At 43.4% G+C, this 22,373-nt stretch overlaps 1 protein-coding gene across 6 annotated transcripts in view; it reads right to left on the reverse strand.

Moving 5' to 3' along the window:
* Fsip1 (fibrous sheath interacting protein 1) overlaps nt 1-22,373 on the reverse strand; it is a 154,097-nt gene that overhangs the window by 83,592 nt on the left and 48,132 nt on the right. The window contains exon 12 of one of the 6 annotated variants that reach the window (XM_070005763.1): nt 8,609-8,673. The exons of the other annotated variants lie outside the window; for them this stretch is intronic. Within the exon in view, the coding sequence (XP_069861864.1) occupies nt 8,647-8,673 (27 nt within the window). The 3' untranslated portion in view covers nt 8,609-8,646. Of the gene's footprint in view, nt 1-8,608; nt 8,674-22,373 lie in introns of those variants that run through there. 6 annotated transcript variants of the gene reach the window in all.

Raw genomic sequence — 22,373 nt, forward strand, 5'->3', positions numbered from 1 at the left:
TGTAACCTGCTTGTGGTCCAAGAAATGATTGCCTAGCCTAGTGACAGGTGTTTATGAAAGTGTTTCCAGCCAGGCTGGCTCTTACTGGCCTGTTTCTACCTGAGGTCTTTGTGTTTAAGTGAATTCTTTCATGGCAGGGATCTCCAGAAAAAGGAATGCTGCATGGCGCAGGAATGCACACACATGTTTCAGCTGCTCTCCTTCCGCTGTGCTGTGACTCAGCTTGCAAATTCGAAGTTACAAAGTCATTTTGCATTTCTTGGGAGAAAACGACTCAGTAAAAGAAAAATCTAAGAAAATCCAAAACGTGATTTTCAAAGGAGACATAGAAGTAGTTTCCAAAATGACTGAAATTTTTGTTAGATACTGGAGAGAACCAGAAAGCACCATCAAGATCCAGTATCTGAATCTAAAGTTAAAAATTCTAACTACGTTCTAGTTTACTCCTTTGGCAAATTGCATATGTTGGCATTTATTGTCATCGAAGTGGTCAGCTCTCATGGGGCTCAGTGCCCTGACCCCAAGTTCAAGCCCTAGGGCCAACACACACACACACACACACACACACACACACACACACACACACACACACACACACACACATATACACACATACACACACACACACACACACACACACACATACACACACACACACACACACACACACACACACACACACACGTGCAGTCCAGGACTTTGCATTCTTCTTATGGGTCTCCAACTCTAGAAGTCATTAGAGGAAATGAAAGTTACGTCTTCCAGTGTTGAAAGTAATCTGGAAAATATCTGTGCGCCCCTCCTCTGAGAGGGTCCACTCCAGGTCACGCACCCTCTGTGGGGCTCTGCAGGGTTAATGTGGGGGGTGTCAAGCCCTGAGGAACCTAAAGAGGCAGCCTGGGATGTAAAAAAATAAACATAAAAAATGAATTTTTAAAAAAGAGGTGGGAAATGAACAAGAGGGTCTATTTCTGATCCAAAACAAGCCTGGCAACCACACATGAAAGACTAGTCAACGCTTGTCAGTTTCAAATTTGCCTTACTTTATTCTAGAACTTCTGGAAACATCTGGAAAATTCTAAGCAACTTGTTTACTTGGTTAAGAATCAGCAGGCATTGGTCAGACAGATGGGAACACCAAGCCTGAGCAGATCGGGGGATCTTCCTGTGACTTGCCGCGTGCTCCAGCACGGCACGCGCACCTCTCCAAATCCTGCTGCCGTTTATCATTCTGCAGAAATAGACTTTCCTAAGCAATTTATGTACATTGGATCTCAGCTTCAAGAAAATCAGTATCACATTTTTCAACTTCCAGTTTACTTTGCTATGATTGGAAAATTCTGCAAAGCTAAGGAAGTGTGCCAATCATAAATTAAAATAACATCAGAAAGGACGAAATGCAGCTACACTGTTTATAAGCCTACAGCGGCTCTGATGTGGTAAGGCTGGTGAGTAGCAAACCTTGGTGACAGTAATTTTCCTTAGTGGAAACTCTCACTAGATGAGCTTGTAAAAAAAAAATCTTACACCTTTAGATTGCTCATCAGGCTTTAGTACTGAGTTTTTTAAATATAAATTTCTGAAATCTCCCCTACTCTCTGGCCCCTTTAAAGTCAGCTCTTCCTGGAATGTCACACTCCGCTCAGCAGAAAGCCTGAGTGTCCAACGTGCTACTTGGTACAGGGAAATGCATTAAGCTCCAATCACCGGGATCACGGTACCATGCCTCTTCCTAAAGTAATTAATGATGGCAACACAAAACCCCTTCATTTCCTGGGGACAGGTCACCCCAGACCTTCTGTGATCACCCCCAGCCAAGGCCCCTGCCTGCTGAACCAGAATGCCATGTACCCCTTTTCTAGCCTGTTTATCAGTCACATCTGCCAAGATGATTTTCCTCAGGCATGCCTCTGCAGCACAAACCACAAGTTTTAGTTGCCCATGACTCGCTCATGGCCTCTAAGAACGAGGAGAACGTGGACTAAAACAGTTCCAAACTCAGAAGCTTTTAAGCTTCTGAAAGCAAGTACTGAAAAATGAACTTAGCAAGGAGTATGTTTTGAATTCATAATTATAAAGCAAAACTGCTTCTCATTGTTCAGGAAACTCCTTTTCAAACCCTGCAGCCCACAGAAGTTGAAAAATGAAAAGTCCTTTAATTCCAGCTTTAAACTTGTTTATGTAAAATGATGTAGTTCCAGTTCTCACTCAGCCACCAGTGAGCTGCATTGTTATGAGAAAGTTACACCCAAAAGAACAAGGACAACAAAAGCTCCTAAGAGGCAGGGGAGCAACAGCTCCTGGGTCAAGTGGGGTTTAGTCAGTCTACACAGCCAGTCTACACCTCTCCGGTCGGGAGGTTCAGGTGTCCATTTCTGACATGTCTGGCCCTAGGCACACCAAATCAGAAGAGACAGCCCCTTTCCATCCCCTCCCAACCACATGACTCTACTGGCGCATTAACTCTGGCCTGACAGTTAAACCACAGGCCATGGAACAGTAATTTGCAGTAAACACTTTAGAACAAAAAACAAAGGCTGAAAATATATATGCACCAAAGATGGGGCAAGACATATGAAACCATTTTCTTAAAGCATATTTTCCAAAAGATCTATGCTTAAATATTCTAACAATAGCCACTAAGTAAGAACATAAAGATACTGAACTGGTATACTGGTTTAAAAAACACTGACTTATGAAATGGTAACCCCTTGGTACAACACTTTAGTAATGATTACATGTTTAAAAATACTGAATGATATATAAAGTCTAGATTTCGAAAGTGAGTTTCTTCTCATATGCTTTCACCGAGGGACAGGGTGCAGCTTAGTGACAGAGGATGTGTTTAGCAAGCACAAGTCTCTGCTTCAATCTCCAGAACCAAAACAAAAGTAAGTAACATTAAATGCATGCAGAATCTGCTATAAAATTGTTACCAAAAGGAAAAATAGGAGGAGGAGGAGGAGAAAACGGAGGGGGAGGAAACTTGAGATTCTGGCAGTTAAACCTTCCTAGACAATTTTAATTTTGGATCCTACCCTAATGTAAAACATTTGTTATAGGTTCATAGAGCCCTTGGCTTTGTACGGCTGCGTGTAATAATTGTGTGTTCTTTAGAAGGTGAGCGTCACCCATCAGAACGTTTGGGTGACTGTCCTCTGCAATGGTTGAGCAGCACTGATGCAGACGAAGGAACCTGAAGACGTTACCTTCTCAGGACAAGATGAGTAACAGTGAAGAGCTCAGAAGCCAAGCAAGTAGAAAACGCTATTCATGGAAATAGTACACTTCTGTGCCTTCCAGAAATAACAGCGGTTGGCAAGGATGGAATCAGTGGTTAACGGTGACTGGTAGGGGTGGATGAGCAGGGAGTGGTAATGGTGGCAGACAGGGGTGAATGAGAGGGGAGTGGTAATGGTGGCTGGCAGGGGTGGATCAGTGAGGAGTGGTAATGGTGGCTGGCAGGGGTGGATGAGCAGGGAGTGGTAATGGTGGCTGGCAGGGGTGAATGAGCAGGGAGTGGTAATGGTGGCTGGCAGAGGTGGATGAGCAGGGAGTGATAATGGTGGCTGGCAGGGGTGGATGAGCAGGGAGTGGTAATGGTGGCTGGCAGGTGTGGATGAGTGGGGAGTGGTAATGGTGGCTGGCAGAGGTGGATGAGCAGGGAGTGGTAACGGTGGCTGGCAGGGCTGGATGAGCGGGGAGTGGTAACAGTGGCTGGCAGGGGTGGATGAGCAGGGAGTGGTAATGGTGGCTGGCAGGGGTGGATGAGCAGGGAGTGGTAATGGTGGCTGGCAGGTATGGATGAGTGGGGAGCGGTAATGGTGGCTGGCAGGTGTGGATGAGTGGGGAGCGGTAATGGTGGCTGGCAGGGGTGGATGAGCGGGGAGCGGTAATGGTGGTTGGCAGGTGTGGATGAGTGGAGAGCGGTAATGGTGGCTGGCAGGGGTGGATGAGCGGGGAGTGGTAATGGTGGCTGGCAGAGGTGGATGAGCGGGGAGTGGTAATGGTGGCTGGCAGGGGTGGATGAGCAGGGAGTGGTAATGGTGGCTGGCAGGTGTGGATGAGTGGAGAGCGGTAATGGTGGCTGGCAGGTGTGGATGAGTGGGGAGTGGTAATGGTGGCTGGCAGAGGTGGATGAGCGGGGAGTGGTAATGGTGGCTGGCAGGGGTGTATGAGCAGGGAGTGGTAATGGTGGCTGGCAGGTGTGGATGAGTGGGGAGCAGTAATGGTGGCTGGCAAGGGTGGATGAGCGGGGAGTGGTAATGGTGGCTGGCAGGGGTGGATGAGCAGGGAGTGGTAATGGTGGCTGGCAGGTGTGGATGAGTGGGGAACGGTAATGGTGGCTGGCAGGGGTGGATGAGCAGGGAGTGGTAATGGTGGCTGGCAGGGGTGAATGAGTGGGAAGTGGTAATGGTGGCTGGCAGGGGTGGATGAGCAGGGAGTGGTAATGGTGGCTGGCAGGGGTGGATGAGCGGGGAGTGGTAATGGTGGCTGGCAGGGGTGGATGAGCAGGGAGTGGTAATGGTGGCTGGCAGGGGTGGATGAGTGGGAGTAGTAAGGGGTAGAATGAAAGGGGAGTAGATGGTTTGGAGCCTGTGGAGAATGTCCCTGGATATCTATACTATCTACTGAATTATAAAGGTGTAGTCAGTAAGTCACAGAACAAAGCATTTCAAGACAGCCTCTTAAAATACTTTGATTATTCAAGCCACTAAACAATAATGGCTATCACTATAATGTGCTTTTATGTTTATTGCTAATTTATTTATTGTTTATTTGCTCATTCATTCATTCATTCATTCATTCATTCTGGTGGTCCTGGGGTTGGAACTCAGGGCCTCATGCTTGGTAGGCAAGTACTCTACAATTTGAGTACATTGTGTGTTATTTAAGACAGGGACTGTGTTGTTAAGAAAAGCCTTTTAGTTTGGCTGATTTCTGTAACTGTTCTGAAAATAATTTCATCCAAATGGAAACTGAAATGTCTGTCTAGCCTAACAGTAACTGGAGAGGAAGAAAGCACAGCAGCAGAAAAGAAGCCATGCCACTACAAAGCAAAGGCAGGCTGCTAAGGCCTGCTGAACACCATTAAAGTCTTCCTCCTGTAGCAACAGGATTATGTGAAGAGCTACAAGAGGTTTTAGCAGGAATAAGATGCATAATGAGAAATTCCACGCTTTGTCACATACACTATTGTGTGATGGGAAAACATCAAAAATGCTTGGAATCCAGGCATGATTCAGGAGGATTATGAGTTCAAGACCACGCTGGGCAACATCATGTCAAGTTCTGGAACTACATAGAAAGGTCATTTTCCTGTCTCAAAACAACAACAACAAAACAAGCAAAAAAAGGAAAGCTAGTGTCAGATATTCCCTGACAAGAATGTATCCTGACTTTCTCACCGTGTATGAAATATCTGCATGTGTATATGTATACATGTGTGTTACACAGTATTCCATATAATTTGTATAGATTGTAACACATTTTTAAGAATACAAACATTACAGGCTTCTGAATAGCACAGTCCAAGTTTCCTGTCTTCAAGAGCGCGCTTTCTACTTACCCTGATCATACTTGGTGGCCAGCCCTTCCGTTTTCTGAGACAGCACAGATGGCTGAGAGGAAAGAGTCTGGCTTATTTCTTCGATTTAAAAAGGTCTACCTGTTTGCACTTGTGAGTGCCCGGCGCTTTCCACCCACAGGGGTGAGCCTGGCTCCCTGCGGCTCCCTCCTCCTCCCCCCCCCTGCCCCTGCCCTACTCCCACTCCGGGGTGCAGCTCTTTCCACTGTGCATCCTCTGCCCGGGAGGCCCACGGTGGGTCAGGTTCTGGCCATGTGTATTCTGGCATTTGCCGCTAACATCTTCATTCTCATCGAGCCACCGTCCCACAGTCACCCGTGGACACGTGCGGAGCGCCAGGCCTCACATTTGCCGCAGCCTAGCCCCCGAGGCCTGGCTCCAGTGCCAAGCCCTCCACCAGGCGCGCCTCAGCCCTGCGCAGCCCCCTCCTCAGGCTCCCCCACGCAAGTGTCACTCTGGACCCACAGGGCGCTCTTCTAGCAGTGATTCTATTTCAAATAAACCCTCAAAGGCTGGCTCGAGCCGCACTGAGCGTGCTTGTCTACTCTAGGAATTCCCAGCCTTTAATAACCTAGCAGTTGTAAATTCCTAAGACAAGCATGCAGGAGTCAGCACTTCCCAAACTTACGTGGGCATGCAAGGTTAACACCATCACCCATAACCCAGGCCAGTCTTATTACTTAAAACGGGTACTATTTGATGTAGAACTTTAATATCCGTGCTGGCTGTACTCACTCCTTTTGATACCTCTCCATTAGTCCTCTTCAGATAGCCACATTATTAAGTCCTACCACCACCTTGTCGCTAAAAGCCAGGGATGAAACATAAGCACTTGTCGCAGTCTTTGACAAACCTATCTAAATGTGCCTGCCTTGGGAAGCAGAATTGGGAGTGGACCGCTGAAGACTGGTCTCTAAGACTCCTTATTCTAATGAATTCTCCAACATGGATAAGTTTTCCCCACAGCCTTTAATACCAACCAATAAGCAGGTCAAAGCTACATATTTTTCTTTCTGCCAGCCATGGAAAGGAGTATGTATTCTGTGTAGCCCAAGCTCTCAGGAGGAAGAGGTGCACTGCTCCGTCCACACATCCGGTGTGCGATCTAGGCAAGTTAACATCAGGAGCCTCAGCTTTCTCTTCTGTAAAATGGAGCCTAGAATAATACCCACATCTTAGGGCTATCCTGAGTGTTCAAGAAAGAACACATTAAACACATTCGGCTAAGTTGGGTACCATGGCTCATGCCTGTAATCTCAGCTACTAAGCAGGCTGAGATCTCAGAATTCAGGTTTGAAGCCAGCTTGGGCTAAGAGACACTTAATCTCCAGTTAACCAGGAAATAGCTAGAAATGGAACTGTGGCTCAAGTGACAGAACCTTGAAAAGAAAAAGCTAAGCAAGAACATGACTCTCTGAGTTCAAGTTCTAGCACAGGTACGAAACATACAAAAAAAAAAAAAAAACACAAAAAAACCAAGTTTTTGTTATGATTGTCATCAGACTGGTGGGATTATTATTATAAAAAAGAATAATTTAAAGGATTATATGAGCTTCTGAAGGTTATGTTTGCTTTGTGAGCAAGATCTTTCTGAGTGGTTCTAAACCAGTTTATAACTGTAAAAACAGTTGGATCCAAGTTGGAAAAGTCCTTTATAGTTTCCTCTCAGCTTCTACATTCACAGAATTCACATCGTCCAGGAAAGCTCAATATAATCAAATGTGAAATCAAATGAAGCTAGAGAAAAGTCAGCTTAATTGTTGACACAGAGATTGAAAGAGAAATGAAGGCAGAAGGCACGAGCCACAATGCCATGAATGCCAACTGGCAGACTGAGAAAGCACTGGGCTGGACGTCTCCCCACCCCCTTCCGCTCAGCCCCTCCCCCACACTGCTGCTTTCTGTAGCCTCTTGTGAAGGGAGGATGAGGCTAAATATTATCATTTTTAAAACAGCTCAGTGTCACTCAGAATGAGCGCACCTCCCAGTCCTCAGAAGTGCACCCCACACGCTTCAACGTAGATAAATGCTTTGAGGGCAGACTTGAAGTGATGTTTTGATTCAGAGTTCATTCTAAACATTTGCTACAATCAGAGTTAATGCTTTGTTATATATTTTGAACTCACATCTAAGTTTACAGAAGCCAATTCTACCTACACTAAGCAATGTTGAAACAAAAAACTGGCACATGCAAAGCAAATTATCAAAAGATTTTATTTATCTAAATATTTTCTTCCTTTTTTAAAGTCTTCGGTCTTATCTATCAGGCTTCTTTTCTTTTGGATTTAAGTAACTTTAGAAAGCAAAGGAAAAGTAAACATCTGTGAAATTTCTCACTTAGCCTTCAGCACATTTCCTTTGTTGTAACATTTAATAATAACCAGAAGAAACTCTTCAAGCAAACACTATCCTCTTTTGTACTGGTTCAAACATAACTTATTAACATATATATATATATATATATACATACTACAAACACACACACACACACACACACACACACACACACACACACACACACACATTGAGCTAGATATTTGAGGGAGAGAGTCCCTTAGGGTTCCAGTTTTCTGATTATCACTTTGACTAAGCTCAGCAAAGCAGACTAGAAATGACATGCAACTCAACAATGTTCTCTCTCTTAACTGTACATAAAAAGCAACATCTTGCGCCAGTGGCTCACGCCTGTAATCCTAGCTACTCAGGAGGCTGAGATCTGAGGATCACGGTTCAAAGCCAGCCCGGGCAGCAAAGTCTGTGAGACTCTTTATCTCCAATAAGCCACTATAAAACCGGAAGTGGTGCCCTGGCTCAAGTGGTACTAGTACGCCTTGAGCTGAAGAGCTGAGGGACAGAGCCCAGGCCCAGAGTTCAGGACCCACGACCGGACCCCCCCCCCAAAAAAAAAAAAAAAAAAGGGTAAAATATTCCACTCATGAGTAAGAAACATAAGACCTGAACTCAAGTTTATCCATTACAGGAAATTTTTATTTGTTTGGAATAAGGAAACTTAAAAATGGTCTTAGTTGTTTTCGTTTTAATCTGTATCTTCAATCTTGTTATCTCTTCTTACCTGAAGTACACACCTTAATCCAAAAGCAACGATTAAGGAAATTAATCATTTAGAGCCCTCATGACTTCTCTAGTGGAGAAAAAAAAAAATTTCCTAGATTGTTGGATACAAACTAGAAACTTCAAAATATGAAGGAGTTTCTAATTCCCCTTGGAATTCTCCCCCTTTGACATCGCACCTGAACCATATCTAACTGCTTCAATGTCTTTCTTCATACATCTGCTTTCTCATTTCAACCAATCCAGTTTTTCTATACAGTCTTAGCATCTGCATTATTGTTCATACAAGTGCTTATTAACAAGATGACTGGGAGAAAGTCTGACTGATTTGAAGACTAGAGTTCAATTTCAGAAGGATCTGATTCAGCCACCTTTTGCTCCAAGGTGGTTATATGTGGGTGGCTTTGTTTGTTTACAATGAAGGCAAAAATTCGTTTTGCACAAATTGCTGAAAATATGACAATCTAGAGTCAAAGCACTATGGGCTTGATTACAGGTACTATGACTAATTATCTTATTGCCCCTTTCTTCCCTGGGTCATAATCCAGAGAAACTTCTCCCTTCTGAAAGATACAGCTTCCTAACTTAACCACATACATTAACTTTTAGATCCTATCCAGTGGAGTTGTGCCCAGCTGGGAATCATTTTTCTCTCCATGCAGATTGCCTGGTTTTAATATCATTTAAGGATATAATAATATTTAGGCTAAGCACTGATGGCTTCTACCTAGTTACGCAAGAGGCTGAGATCTGAGGATTGACGTTCAAAACCAGCCCAGGAAAGAAAGTCTGTGAGACTCTTATCTTGAATTAACCACCAGAAAACCTGAAGTGGCGCAGTGATTCAAAGTGGTAGAGTACTAGCCTTGGGCAAGATTGCTTAGGGACAGTGCCCAGGTCCACAACCAACAACAACTATATAGATATACATATATAGATAGATAGATAGATCGATAACCAGCCATTTAGAAGCCTGCTCTTCTGCCTCCTATCCATACCTTCTAACACAGGGTGACTGTGGGAAGGTTATATAGCATGTCTGAACACTTTTACTAATCACCCCCAAGAGAGCTCTACACCTAATGGGAAGTAGCACAGTATCCAACTTTCAGAAACATAGTGGACTCTAACTTTTAAATTAATCTTTATTTAGCTGGTGGTTCATGCCTGTAACCCTAGCTAGGCAGGAGGCTAAGATCTGAAGCATTTCAGTTTGAAGTTAGTCTGGGCAGGAAAGTCCAGCAGACTCCATCTCCAATTAACCAGCAGAAGTGGAGCTGGCAGCATGGCTCCAGCCCCATGCAGGGAAGTTTAGTCACTACATCTTTTAAGCTCCTGTAACATGTATATTCCTTCTATAGAACAGGAGGTGTGTATGTGCGCGCGCGCGTGCGTGCGTGCGTGTGTGTGCGTGCGTGTGTGTGTGCGCGTGTGTGTGTGTGTGTGTGTGTGTGTGTGTGTGTGTGTGTGTGTGTGTGTGTGTACCTTTTCCTGAATCTCATGCCACATTACAAAGGAAGAAAATCAAGAAAAGATTGGCTTAGTTATTGTGACTGGCAAAATCAATGACCTGGTCTGTACCTCACCAAGAAGGGCTTAGGGCTTTCCTTTCCCAACAATCCACACTGTTAAATACCAAGGTATTTCTTATTGAGGAGATAGTTGATCATTTTATCTACTGGTAAAAGCAGAGTAAAGGGCTTGAGGGGGAGGGGTGCCAGGATGTTGCCCAAGCTGGCTCCGAACTCAATGGCTCCTTGGACCTCCCACTCAGCCTCCAGAGCCTGTAGCTGGATACAGTAATGAGCTGCCATGTCAGGCAAGGATAAACTTTGAATTTATTACTGTACTAAACAGAGTGGAGGGTGGGGAAGTTATTAATGAGAACAAACAGATTTTTTTCTTCTGGGCTATACTGTCCAGGGCTAAACAAAAGCAGCAGTACAAACCTCCCTCAGGTACAATAGCCGTTTTTTTTCCCTCTGGGATGTCTTACAAGATAATGATTATACAAGAAAAACAACTCATTTCCCTTTTCTCTTGAATTTTGGTATTTCCCCAGAGAGGTTACAGGCACAGTGTGGAAAATGAAGTCCTTAGAAGAATCTCCCATATTAATTAACTCCAGTAAATTTAAATATGAAATAAAACACTGGCAATTTGGAGCTGGTGGATCATGAAAGGAATGAGCTATGGAGCAAGAAATGTCATATTAACCACCTCTGTCCATCTGTCAATCCCAATTTTCTCAAAATGAAAATGGAGAACTATAATGAAAAACCTCTGTGTAACTGAAGTTCAGACAGCCTACTTTCTGCTACAGTTAACATGCATGGCAGAGGGATAGGCCAGGGCTGGAAAAGTAAATGTGGCTTATCGTTTATAAACTGCAACTTACAAGTCATTTAATTACTGATAAAAAGATAACTTTCCAAATAAGGTAACTGTGTTCATGATTTCAGTATTATTTGAATGATTATTAAATATTTTTTGGTCTGTTTGCTCTGGCATTCATATACAGGAAATACTGGAAAGTCAGAGGTAATAATTATATCAAGCTACCAATTGCTTAATTTGCTCAAAGCAAACATAAATATTCATAGGGGAAGCTTTACAGCAAAAACACTTTCAAAATAAAACACCGAGAGAAAATGGCCAATTAAAGCACACTATCAGGGTGACAGACACACGAAGTATTACATTTTTGAAACAAAACACAGAGAGTCCCTGCATCTCCTGTCAGTCACCTTCCTGGCTCGCTCCCCGTCTAGTTGGTGTCTAGAGAGCCCCGGTGGAGCTGCAGAGCCAATCTGTGCCCATTCTGTGGAACTGATATGGAAGACCACAGCTAACAAAGAGAAAGTGGCCCCCTCTGCACAGCAGGACGCAAAGTCCTTTTTCTACCCAGAATTCCTGACATTCCATAAGTTGCCTTTAAAAATAGAAAATGCTCATTTCATAGTGGGAATGCAGACCAGCAGAAAACACCCAACAATGCTTTCCTGGGAAGGAGATTTGCATTTGCTCTCACTTCTAACTTTAGAGCATCCCACTCTTTGGCTCCATCCTTAATCTTCTACTTGGCTCTTTGCTATTGAAGAGATAAACTTGCAGGAAAACACAATAGATTAGGAGATACTTCAGGAGAAAATAGGAGGTGCTTGACTCCCCTGACCCTGATAGCTAACCCCTACCTCAGAAAAACTATTCCCTTAAACAATTGATTTGGGGCTTAAGCAGTAGAATGCTTGCCTGAAAGCACAAGACCTAAATGAATTCAAATCCCAGTACAAGGCGTGTGTGAGTGTGTGTGTGTGTGTGTGTGTGTGTGTGTGTGTAGGTGTGTAGAGGGGGAGGGGGGAGGAGAGGGACTGATTTGACTCCTAATATTTAAAGACCATAATTTCTTATAATTCAATGACTTAAGCAGAATAATTTGTTCAATCAAAAGGACTATGACTTTTAACATGACAAAACAGCATACACTGAAGTATTATGAAGAGAACAGTTAAAGCAGAGAGAAGAAGGTTCTGCAGGTGCAGACACGAGGGTAAAGGCTTGCTCCTGGTCTGCATGGTGGCATGCATGCAGCACACTGTAAGAGCTGTGTCCAACCTTAACAGAACCAGGAATGAGAAGGGAAACACAGGCTGACCAGGAGAGGGCTGGGTGACCCTTCTGATTTGATCCTGTTCTGTGCCAGAGTAGTGCCGGGTAACTGTGAGCTCAGATGGATTCAGCAGTCTCTGCCTTGACGGCACTGCAGTTTGCAGGGGAAACAGAAGATCACACAGCTAAAACCCACCAGTGCTGCTTCCTTCTGTTACGTTAGAGCAAAGCTCTGGACTGAACTTAGGAATGCCAGCAATAAGAGATGCAGTCTGTCAGGTGCCAGATAAAGTAATGGGACGCAGGAAATAACACGACCAGAATTTCTGAAGAGTAAGAACAAGTCAAGGTCAGTTGGGAGACAGTCACCCGCCAACTGCAGTAAACCTAGGGTCAGTAAACAGTAAACAGTAGCTCACTAAACAGTAGCCTCAACCGAGATGGTGGCAGTGGAAAACAGAAGGAGCCCATGGACCTCAGATCTGACACTGATTTTCCAATGAACCGTACCAGCAAAATTCAAAAGAAGTTTGGCCCATTGCATGCATCTCATGAATGTTCATTGATGCAGAGGATCTTTCTAATACCATGCTTCTTTTCTTCCTCAACTCTTTTCAAAAGTCCACTGCCTACATGTACTTGAAATGGACCCATGCCGCAAACAACTTCTCCCCCAGGTAGAAAAGTCTGTCAGTTCATTTCCTAACATTTCAACACCAAAGGAATAGAAGAAGAAAAGCTAGAAGTACTAGGGAGAAAGTTCTGTCTTCAAGTTCAGATCTTCATTTCTCTCACAATATTTTACTGTCAGACACTGCAGGAATTTAAGAAAAATTATAGTGTGTTACCTATGATGAACACCAGACATGCACTTTCATCACATTTACCTACTTAATTAATTCATAATTTCACTCTCTTAATGCTGGCTCGGAACCCAGAAGGTGGCAGTGACCTTCTGACCCGGCTCAGCCAGCTCACGGAGCGCACACAAGGCCACTATGAACCAAGCTCACTCTCCCTCTAACTAGGTCTACTGCAGCGTGATGCCCGCTTGTTGAAGATAAGAGATGGGACACAAATTATTCTTTCTAGCTTGCCCCAGAATTAACCATGGGCTCTTAAGCAAACTCTGGTCTCTAGTTTTCCTTGATCAGAAAAAGTGAATGATATACATATAGGAAACCTAAGCAATATATGGTCCAGGTGCACTGTGTTAAAAAACAAAGAACAAAAAACCCCCACAATATTCTTTCTTTAACCATTACTGTGGACTAGCCTCTCTGCATATATCTAATTCAGGGCCTAATATATTTAGAGATTTAGAGTAAATATCAGCTGCCATATTTTTTTTTTTGGGTCCGGTCGTGGGGCCTGAACTCTGGGCCTAGGCACTGTCCCTCAGCTCTTCAGCTCAAGGCTAGCGCTCTACCACTTGAGCCACAGCGCCACTTCCAGCTTTTTTTCTTTTTGCTTATGTGGTGCTGGGGAATTGAACCCAGGGCCTCAGGCATGCAAGGCAAGCGCTCTACCACTGAGCCACCTTCCCAGCCCCTCAGCTGCCATATTATGTATCATATCAAAATTAAAAAGTGCATTTGATAGCTGGATGCTGGCTCATACATATCATCCTAGCCACTCATGCTGAGATCTGAGGACAGAGGTTCAAAGCCAGCCTGGGCAGACAAATCCAAGAGACTTTTGTTCCCAATTAACCAGGAAAAATAAAACAGAATTGGAGCTCCAATGGTAAAGTGTCACTTGTAAGCAAAAAAGCCCAAGAGCTATATTAACATAAAATTATATATATATATATATATATGACTCCAAAATATGGAAATGAGACCTCTCTTCTTTTTCCCTTTTAAGTTTTAATGTTTTTATTATTTTGTGATTCTGTCTTCTTTACGTTATGTATGATGTATTCAATGTATATCTTCAGGAGGGTTGGGGGAGGGCACAGAACTTGAGGGAAAAAGTGGAAAAGTGCAGCAGTAGAGCTCACCAGACATGGGTGAGAGTGAACTATACAACTGGTGGGTGGAGATGGGAGGAAGGGATTGGGAAAGAGTGAGGGAACAGAAGACACGGTATGAAAAGGAAACGTACTGTGCTGACTCCTATAATTGCAATCCCTCTGTACATCACCTCTGTAATAACAATAAGGAGCACAAGGGAGAAGGCCTGAGCCCAAGCCCCAGTACTAACACCCCCCTCAAAAACAAGCGCACTTCAAAAAGTGCAACAGAACATATAATCTAATTATAATAAATTACTCCCGATTATCTTTAGAAGACCTTGTAATCTACTCTTATACATACTCTAAATGATAACAAAGTTATATATATACATATATATAATATAATGTATTTTTAGAGTCTGAATTTGAAAAATACAATGTTATTTTTCATTTTAGAAGTCAACCACCTGAATTTAAAACTAAGCCAAACATTCACTTTTCAGTTCAAAAGGAGGCTGGGAAAACTATCCTTGAAAAACAGGCAGGAAAAAAATGTCACCTCCTGCAGAGAAATAAAGGTGTTGAAACAAATCAGTTGATTCTTGTTTTTATTCATGTCTAATCATTTACAGGGCATACTTCACTTGCAGTGAGAGCACTTGTTCATCAAGTTGGAAGATGAATAGTCACTGCTTTTTGAACATTTTATTCTAACTGTAGTAAGGTAGCAAAATGGAAAAAAATAAAACAATTCTTTAATACTTCTGTCTTTTTTTAATGTGCTTGAAAAAGAAGGAACTTTCAACAGAAGAGTTTTATTCTTTTATCCTTCAGTTTAAGATGAATTAAATACTTGGTGAAAATAGAAAAGTAAATTCTCTTTTTAAGTTGGATTTCTTTAAACACGCACACACACCCATGTGTGTGGGATGGGGACTAAGGAATTCGTTGTGTAAAGGCTGTGTTCATGTTTGATTTGGTTGTGCTTTAAAGGAACTGGAGGCTCCTTCAGACTGTTTTCATTCTATGCTGCTGCCCTGCTCCTGGGCACAGCCACCAAATTTTAATGCCACCCTCATAAAAGCCAAGGGAGAAAGTTTATTTTTCCCAAGGTTCAACAGAGATCTCTTGTGCTTGCTGGAGGACAGCAGATTCCTGCATTCATGCATATTTTTATTGAGCTCCAACTTTATTTCAGGCATGCTAGAGATATTTTCCACAGGTTTTGTTAGTAACCTTTAGTTTTGACTTAAAAGCCAAACTACAGGGAATGCCACATAACGTATCTAAATTATCCTTATGCAGAATGAGTAATGCAAAAATCTTCCTGATATACCCTTCTTGGCATGAATTTAATTTAGATAATGCTCAATGGAAAAATGACCAAATAGCTCCCAAAGTTTCCAGAGCCTCTCTCCTGCCTAAGCAGCTAGCTAGCTTTTCCCAGGCAGCACACAGAATCTAACTCCAGTCACTCTGCCTGTGGGCCCTGCCTGGTACAGCCTCCACATATTTTCCTGCATCCAAAAAAAAAAAAAAAAAGAGCTGAAGACTGTGGCCAGAGCTTCTCCACGGCGGAGCTGGGAGCTGGGAGTTGGGGCAAGGCAGCTCCGTGGCGCCTGGCTGGCCAGCGCGCAGCTCCAAGCCTCAGTGTGGAACTTGGGCACCTCCAGGCTGTGCTGCAGGCTGGACACCAAGTGGTCGCAGACATGCTCGTGCAGGGCAGACCGCTGGCCGCCTCTGGTCTCAGCATGATGGCCAGCAAACGGCACCTGTGAGCAGAGCTTAGTTAGCAGGGCTGTGACCGTGAGCCATGTGAGGGCCTCCCTGCTGTCCACAAAGCAAGTGACACAGAGAGCCGAGGGGGGTCTGGAGTAAGGTGTTTGGCACTGTGGACTTCCAGTTCTTAGGAAATGAAAACACTGGCACTTTGAACACATTCAAGCGGAAATCTAGATCAGGAGCTTGAAACACATCCAGTATATTTGGAGATGCAAAACTTCATCACCTAGGATGGTGATATGATGATAATAAAAGTATTGGTAATAGTAATAGTGATAATAGATACAATTCAACACTCACAACAACCTCAAAGAAAATGTCATAGTAATTTTTCCTGAGTGCTGATTTGGATTTCTAAAGACCGCACATGATTGGCAAGAAGAACCCAGCTTGAAGTCCAAATCTGTGTGACTCTACATTGTCATCTACTCTAATTCACTCCCTTCATCCTCCCCTCTTGTAATAGTAAGGGGCCCGGGGCGGGGGGGGGGCAGATGGGAGGGGGATCACGTGCACAGTTGTGACTGTGCATACAGGAGTGTATGGCCCAGCAACCCGAAGTGTCAGGCTGTCTGCACACTGAAGAACTTCCTGCACTGTGCCAATGAGCCACGTAGCACATGCAGGGCAGGGACTGACCACTGGCAGCCGGACAAGGGGGGAACTTGTCATTTGTAGCGTGTGCAGACCCTTAACGCTCTGAAGTCAGGAAGCAACTAAACCCTGCCACTCCAAAATAACCCTGTGTCTAAAATCAAAGAGTAACATCATGTAAGAGTAACATCATGATCACAATAATGAACAAGGGCTCTAGCAACCTTAGAACACATGCAATTCAGTGTCATAAAAGCAAATGTGAAATTTCTTTTTTCAAGCACAGGCCTTGGGTTGATTATAATTCCTCGTGGATAAAATGTATACTTACCGTCTATATATTCCATGCCAGGCCTACTTCTGGATGCCACAAGGTACCTGTAGGGCCCAGCACTGCCATAAGAACTGGCCCACGAGCCACTCACATGCACCCAGTGCTCCTGGGCATCCTGCTCACGTTAGCCAACTGCCAGCCATGCTTTGTCTCTGATACGTATTTTATGAAATAGGCATACCTTAAAGGCACGTGGTTCAAATTTGGTCATGTTTAATTTTATATACTACTAGAAGTTTAAAAGAGGAAAAGGACATACCAATAGATTCGGGAAAGCATTTGGCAGAATTTGATGCAAAAGAAAATCCTTAGTAAATTAAAAACAGAGAAAGAATATCTTTTGCTGGATTTAAGTTTTTTAAGCATAACAAAAATCACACCTAATGGGAAAACATTAAAAAATACAGCCTCTAAAATTACAAACATGACCGGCTGGGCTGTAGCTCAGGAGCAGAGCATTTGCCCAGCAAGTGCAACACCCTGGGGTCGATCCCCAGTATCAAAAAAAAAAAGAAGTTCAAACTAAGAACATGAAAAGAATGCATTCTCACAACCCTCCTTCAACAGTCTCATGGAGCTCCTAAACACTACAAGAAGAAAGACAGTAATAGGGATGGAAAGGAGGAAATAAAACCCGGTAGGCAGGATCTCAGGCATGGGCGTGCATACCTATAATCCCACCAGTGAGAGACCAGCCTGGGCAACATACTCAAAATTTGTCCCCCAAAAAGAGTTTTTGTAACTCCAAAGAGTCTACCAGTAAGTGATGACTATGAAAAAGGAAAGTTTAGCAACATGGCTATGTAGAAGATGACTATGCAAAAACCTAAGCACTTACCTAGACACCAGCAACGAGTATCAAACTGCCTAATTTAAGAGATGTGATTTCTAAGAGCACTAAAAATAACAAGTAATAAGAAATGGGTGTTTTTAAAAAAAAGATATAAGATGCAAAGAGGAGAATATTTAAAACCGTAAGGAGCTATTAAAGAAATTGAGAGGTCTACCAAGATTCATTATTAGGAAAATCTCTCCAAATTCACCTAAGTCTCAAGAGACATCTACTCCAAACCCTAAGATGGTTGTTTATGGAACCAGACAAGCTGATTTCAAATTCACATAGAAAAAGAACCAAAGTATTTCTAAATAAGTAGAGCCAGGAAAGAAAGCTGCAGCCTACCAGATACTAGAATGTTCTTAACCAGTTAGGACAGAACAGCCCTGAACAGGGACACAGTGACTTGTGGAATAGAAGACAGCCAAGAAGCTCAGAGACAATATCCAGGCCCTGAGTTCAAGCCTAATGCCTAGCACAAAATAAATAAATGAAATAAAATATTGACAGACTGGATTCTTAAAAGAGCAACTGATCACAGAAGGTTCCCTTAGGAAAAGTAGGAACCAAGTTACAAAGTGATTTTCCCATCATATAATCACCAAATGATTACCATCAAAAATATAAAGGGCTGAGTGCTGCTGGCTCACGCCTGTAATCCTAGCTACTCAGTTGGCTGAGATCTGAGGATCATGGTTCAAAGCCAGCCCGGGCAGGAAAGTCCATGAGACACTTATCTCCAATAAACCACCAGAAAATAGGAAGTGGCACTGTGGCTTAAGTGTTAGAGCGCTAGCCTTGAGCTGAAGAGCTGAGGGACAGCGCCCAGGCCCAGAGTTCAAACCCCACAAACAACCGAAAAAAAAAATATATGTAGATATATATATCTACATATACATTATGAACTCAAATATAATATATAACGACAATTAAAGCATGACTGAAAACACCCATCAAAATGAAACCCATACCACATTACAAACTGATCTTGTACTAGAAGAAATCCTATGATGTAATGTAGGATCTACTTCACATTTCACTGGATAAAGAACACTGCGCCTCTCGTAAGGGACAAAGTGCTGGTCAGGGTGTCTCTCGCATGCACTGAGGGATCACGTGTTACTCACTATGTATGGACATCGTGTTCTCATTCAGAAAGAAATGAGAGGATAAGGAAAAATATGACGTGTAACTTCCTGAACCTGGGCTCTGGAAGACAGCTCAGCACACCGTTGACCTGTGCCAGTCAGGGGGAGGTCCGTCTGTGGCCATGTCGGCCTGAGTGGAGGAGCGCATACACTGGCTCTGAGATCACTGTTAAGCCCAGTAAGGAAATCCCTTTAGCTGCTAAATTTGAAGCCAGAGAGCTTGGCAGCTCTCACACATGGGAAACCTATTGAGCAGTGAATAGAATAACTGTTCCCAAAGACTGTGCGTCCTGGACACAGGATGCAGTTAAACGCCCCATCAAGTCACACTTGTCTTCCAGCATGCAGACCACACTAAAAACGAGGGGCAGTGGGAGATCTCCTCCAAAATGTCACGAGCATATTCCAATGACAAATGATTGCTTGGATGCCCAGCGATTCAGCACGCCAGCTGTGTGGATTCAGCCAGCCAACTACAGTCCTAAAACCCCCAGACCCACTGTTTCTGTATGGACTATTAAGGCGGCAGATGCTGGGGAGTCCATAAATTAACTGTAATGGCATTACCATGAGTTCTCACTGCTGCACGCATTTAGGTGCTTCTCACATGACTGACCCACATTTAGGATGAATACATAGAAAATAATCCTGCATTCGGAAAAGAGAACGAAAAAGTAGCGAGATGGTCATAGACGATGTGAGTTTAGTGTTCTTCATTAACTGTCCCTGTTGTCAGAAACAGCAGTGTGAGGCCGGAGAACGCAGTGAGGAAGTCCGCGGAACCATGGAACCGAGGCCACTCAACAGCAAGTGGAGCAGAGCCCTGCAGAAGTGAGGGTGAGACAGGAGGCGGCCCGCCAGCATGACGCACAACCCAATGAACAAATGTGCTCCAGCATGCAGGACTCGCAGAAGAACATGGACAGGCAAGCAGCGAGGAGCTCGGGTGGGAGGACACGGGCCTCCAGGTGGGAGGACACAGGCCTCGCTGAGGGAGGGCCTACGTTCCACCCCAGCACCACTAAAAAAGAAGCAAAATAAAACAAAGACCCTGCCTGGGACTGGGGTGTCTGGCGCTCAGTGGTAAATCCTGAGAGCTCCACTCTCAGCATTACAAACAAACAAACCACAAAAGAATACATTCACATGTTTCAAAACAAGCTGCATATGTTGGCAACACCACTGACATATAAATTGATACAAAGTTTCTGGAAAACTTGGGTTTCTGTGCAGCTGAAACTATGTCTTATTTGTAAGCTGCTGTATCCAGTGATACACTGATACTTTACTGCTGCCTACAAAGTGGTTTTCACTGCCTACATGCACTTGCCATTATATAGCAAAAACACTTAAATTGTTTCATACCCTTTTAAGCCAGTAACTATACATTATCAACTTCTAATATACTTGAAATCTCTATGATCATCTAGTATTACTTTTGTCATTTACAAAAGCCATCATGATTTCTTAAACTATATCGTAATGGGAATCACAATCTATTTTCCCCACCTTCTAATTCTGTCATTAAAGCATACATTTGCAACTGGAAGTTATATTCAAAGTGTGCAGAAGTGCTAGAGAAAGTAATTACATAGAAGAAATCATAGATTTGATTTTTTTTAGATCTACTTGCAAGTGTATAATTATTCCAATGTGGGCAGAACAACTGCAGCTCAACACGAAGGATGGGATTAAACGGAGAAAGCAGAGGCAGAAGGAAACGATGACGGAAGAACCAACATCAGGGTCAATGGTGAAAACACACTGACTAATGATGACCTACTGCCTTGTTAGAAATGGACCAATCATTTTTTCCTGCACTTCCTAGCAGACAGAGCCAAGGACCCCAGTGTGTCAGTCAGCCCAGAAGCAACTAGTTTAGAAGGAAGCTCCTAAGGCGGGCAATGGCCCGAGTGAGATGGCCCTCCAGCTGTCCACAGGAGGAAGGCATTCCTTAGGAGAGGAAATCTGTTTCTAGACACAACCTGGACTTTTGAAGCTCAGGGGCCCAATCTCAGATACCAATATTGAACGGTTTTAGCTCAAAATATGATTGACTGAAAAATGAAAAAGATGCAAATTATAGAGAAAAATATAGTTGCAATGTAGCTACCAGACTAGTCTCCAGCCACCTTTTCTTTTATATAAACGATAGATTTTTCCGTAACTGACTTTCTTTGCAAATACATATACTGTAAATATTAGCAAACATTTAGAAATATGCAGCATTAAAATCGTTGTGGCCTGACATTTTTATGTGCTTATAAAACACATTCGGTTCCAACTGTTTTTATTAGAAGAAATGTGGCCTGCTGAAAACCAAAACCTTCATATTTTATTTTTCAAAAAAAAAAGGGGGAGGGGTAGGGGAAGGCAGCCGTAAATATCAAACCCCACAAGTTTGCTTTTAACGCAGCTTGGGCACTAAAACCTACAACGTGCACTTGACATCTAGTAATGGGACGCATCTCTAATAGAAAGGAAACAGCAGGCAGGATTGGGTGGTGGCCCACAGCACTCTCCCTGCGCCCCGGAAAGGGCTGGAGGGCTGAAGGCCCCAGAGCTGTTCCCTTTCACAGGGCTCCTGCGGCACCGGCCTCCGGCCTCAAGAACGCAGAAACAAATTCCTTGGAATTTAGCCCCCAGAGAGGCAAGCCAATCAAGTTAACCACGAGCAAACATTTATATTTCTTTCTGGTTTGTTTCCATTACCTTCCAAAATGAACTTCAATCTAAAATCAGGTCTTAGAAGAGTACATAAAACAAGACATTCATCTACATTTTTTTTCCTGGCTTTGTGGAAGGATAAAAATTGCAAATGCTCTTATTTTAAAATCACTTATATTTTAACACTCTAATTACAGACATGCTTAAACAAATGTTTGGCTGTTAAAATATAATTTACCCCCAACTCTCCTGCTCTGAATTAGACCTGCAATACCTTGTAGTGATGCTGGGAGGCAGAAATCCCTGGCCCCATCAAGACAAAGAGGATGTACACCAAGATCATCAGCCAGACAGAGGACATGAAGCGAGCTACAGGAGAGGCATGGCTGGTCCTGGTTATGTTTTGGGAAGAAGCTCAGCAGAAACTGGTGGGGTATCAACACCCCCAGGAGCTGTTTTATAAAATACTGACCCAAACACAGCTCTACTAGCTGATTCTTCATTAGACATTTTCATCTAGAATCTCAAAACCATGACCAAGTGGGGTTTGTCACAGGAATGGAAAACTGGTTCAATTTTCAAAAACCAACATGTGGTCCAGGTGTGGTGGTACATACCTGTAATCCCAACTCAATGGAAACAGAGAAGGAGGAATGTGAGTTCAAAGACTGCCAAAGTAAAGGTAGCTAAAAGACCTGTTTCAAAAACATAAAGGCTGGGGTTCAAGAGCACGGCTCAAGAAAGCTTGTCCAGCAAGCAGAAGGTCCTGGGTTCAATCCCTAATACCC

Source organism: Dipodomys merriami, unplaced genomic scaffold (genome assembly GCF_024711535.1).
Source record: "Dipodomys merriami isolate MVZ:Mamm:240054 unplaced genomic scaffold, mDipMer1.0.p SCAF_69, whole genome shotgun sequence".
NCBI lineage: Eukaryota > Metazoa > Chordata > Mammalia > Rodentia > Heteromyidae > Dipodomys > Dipodomys merriami.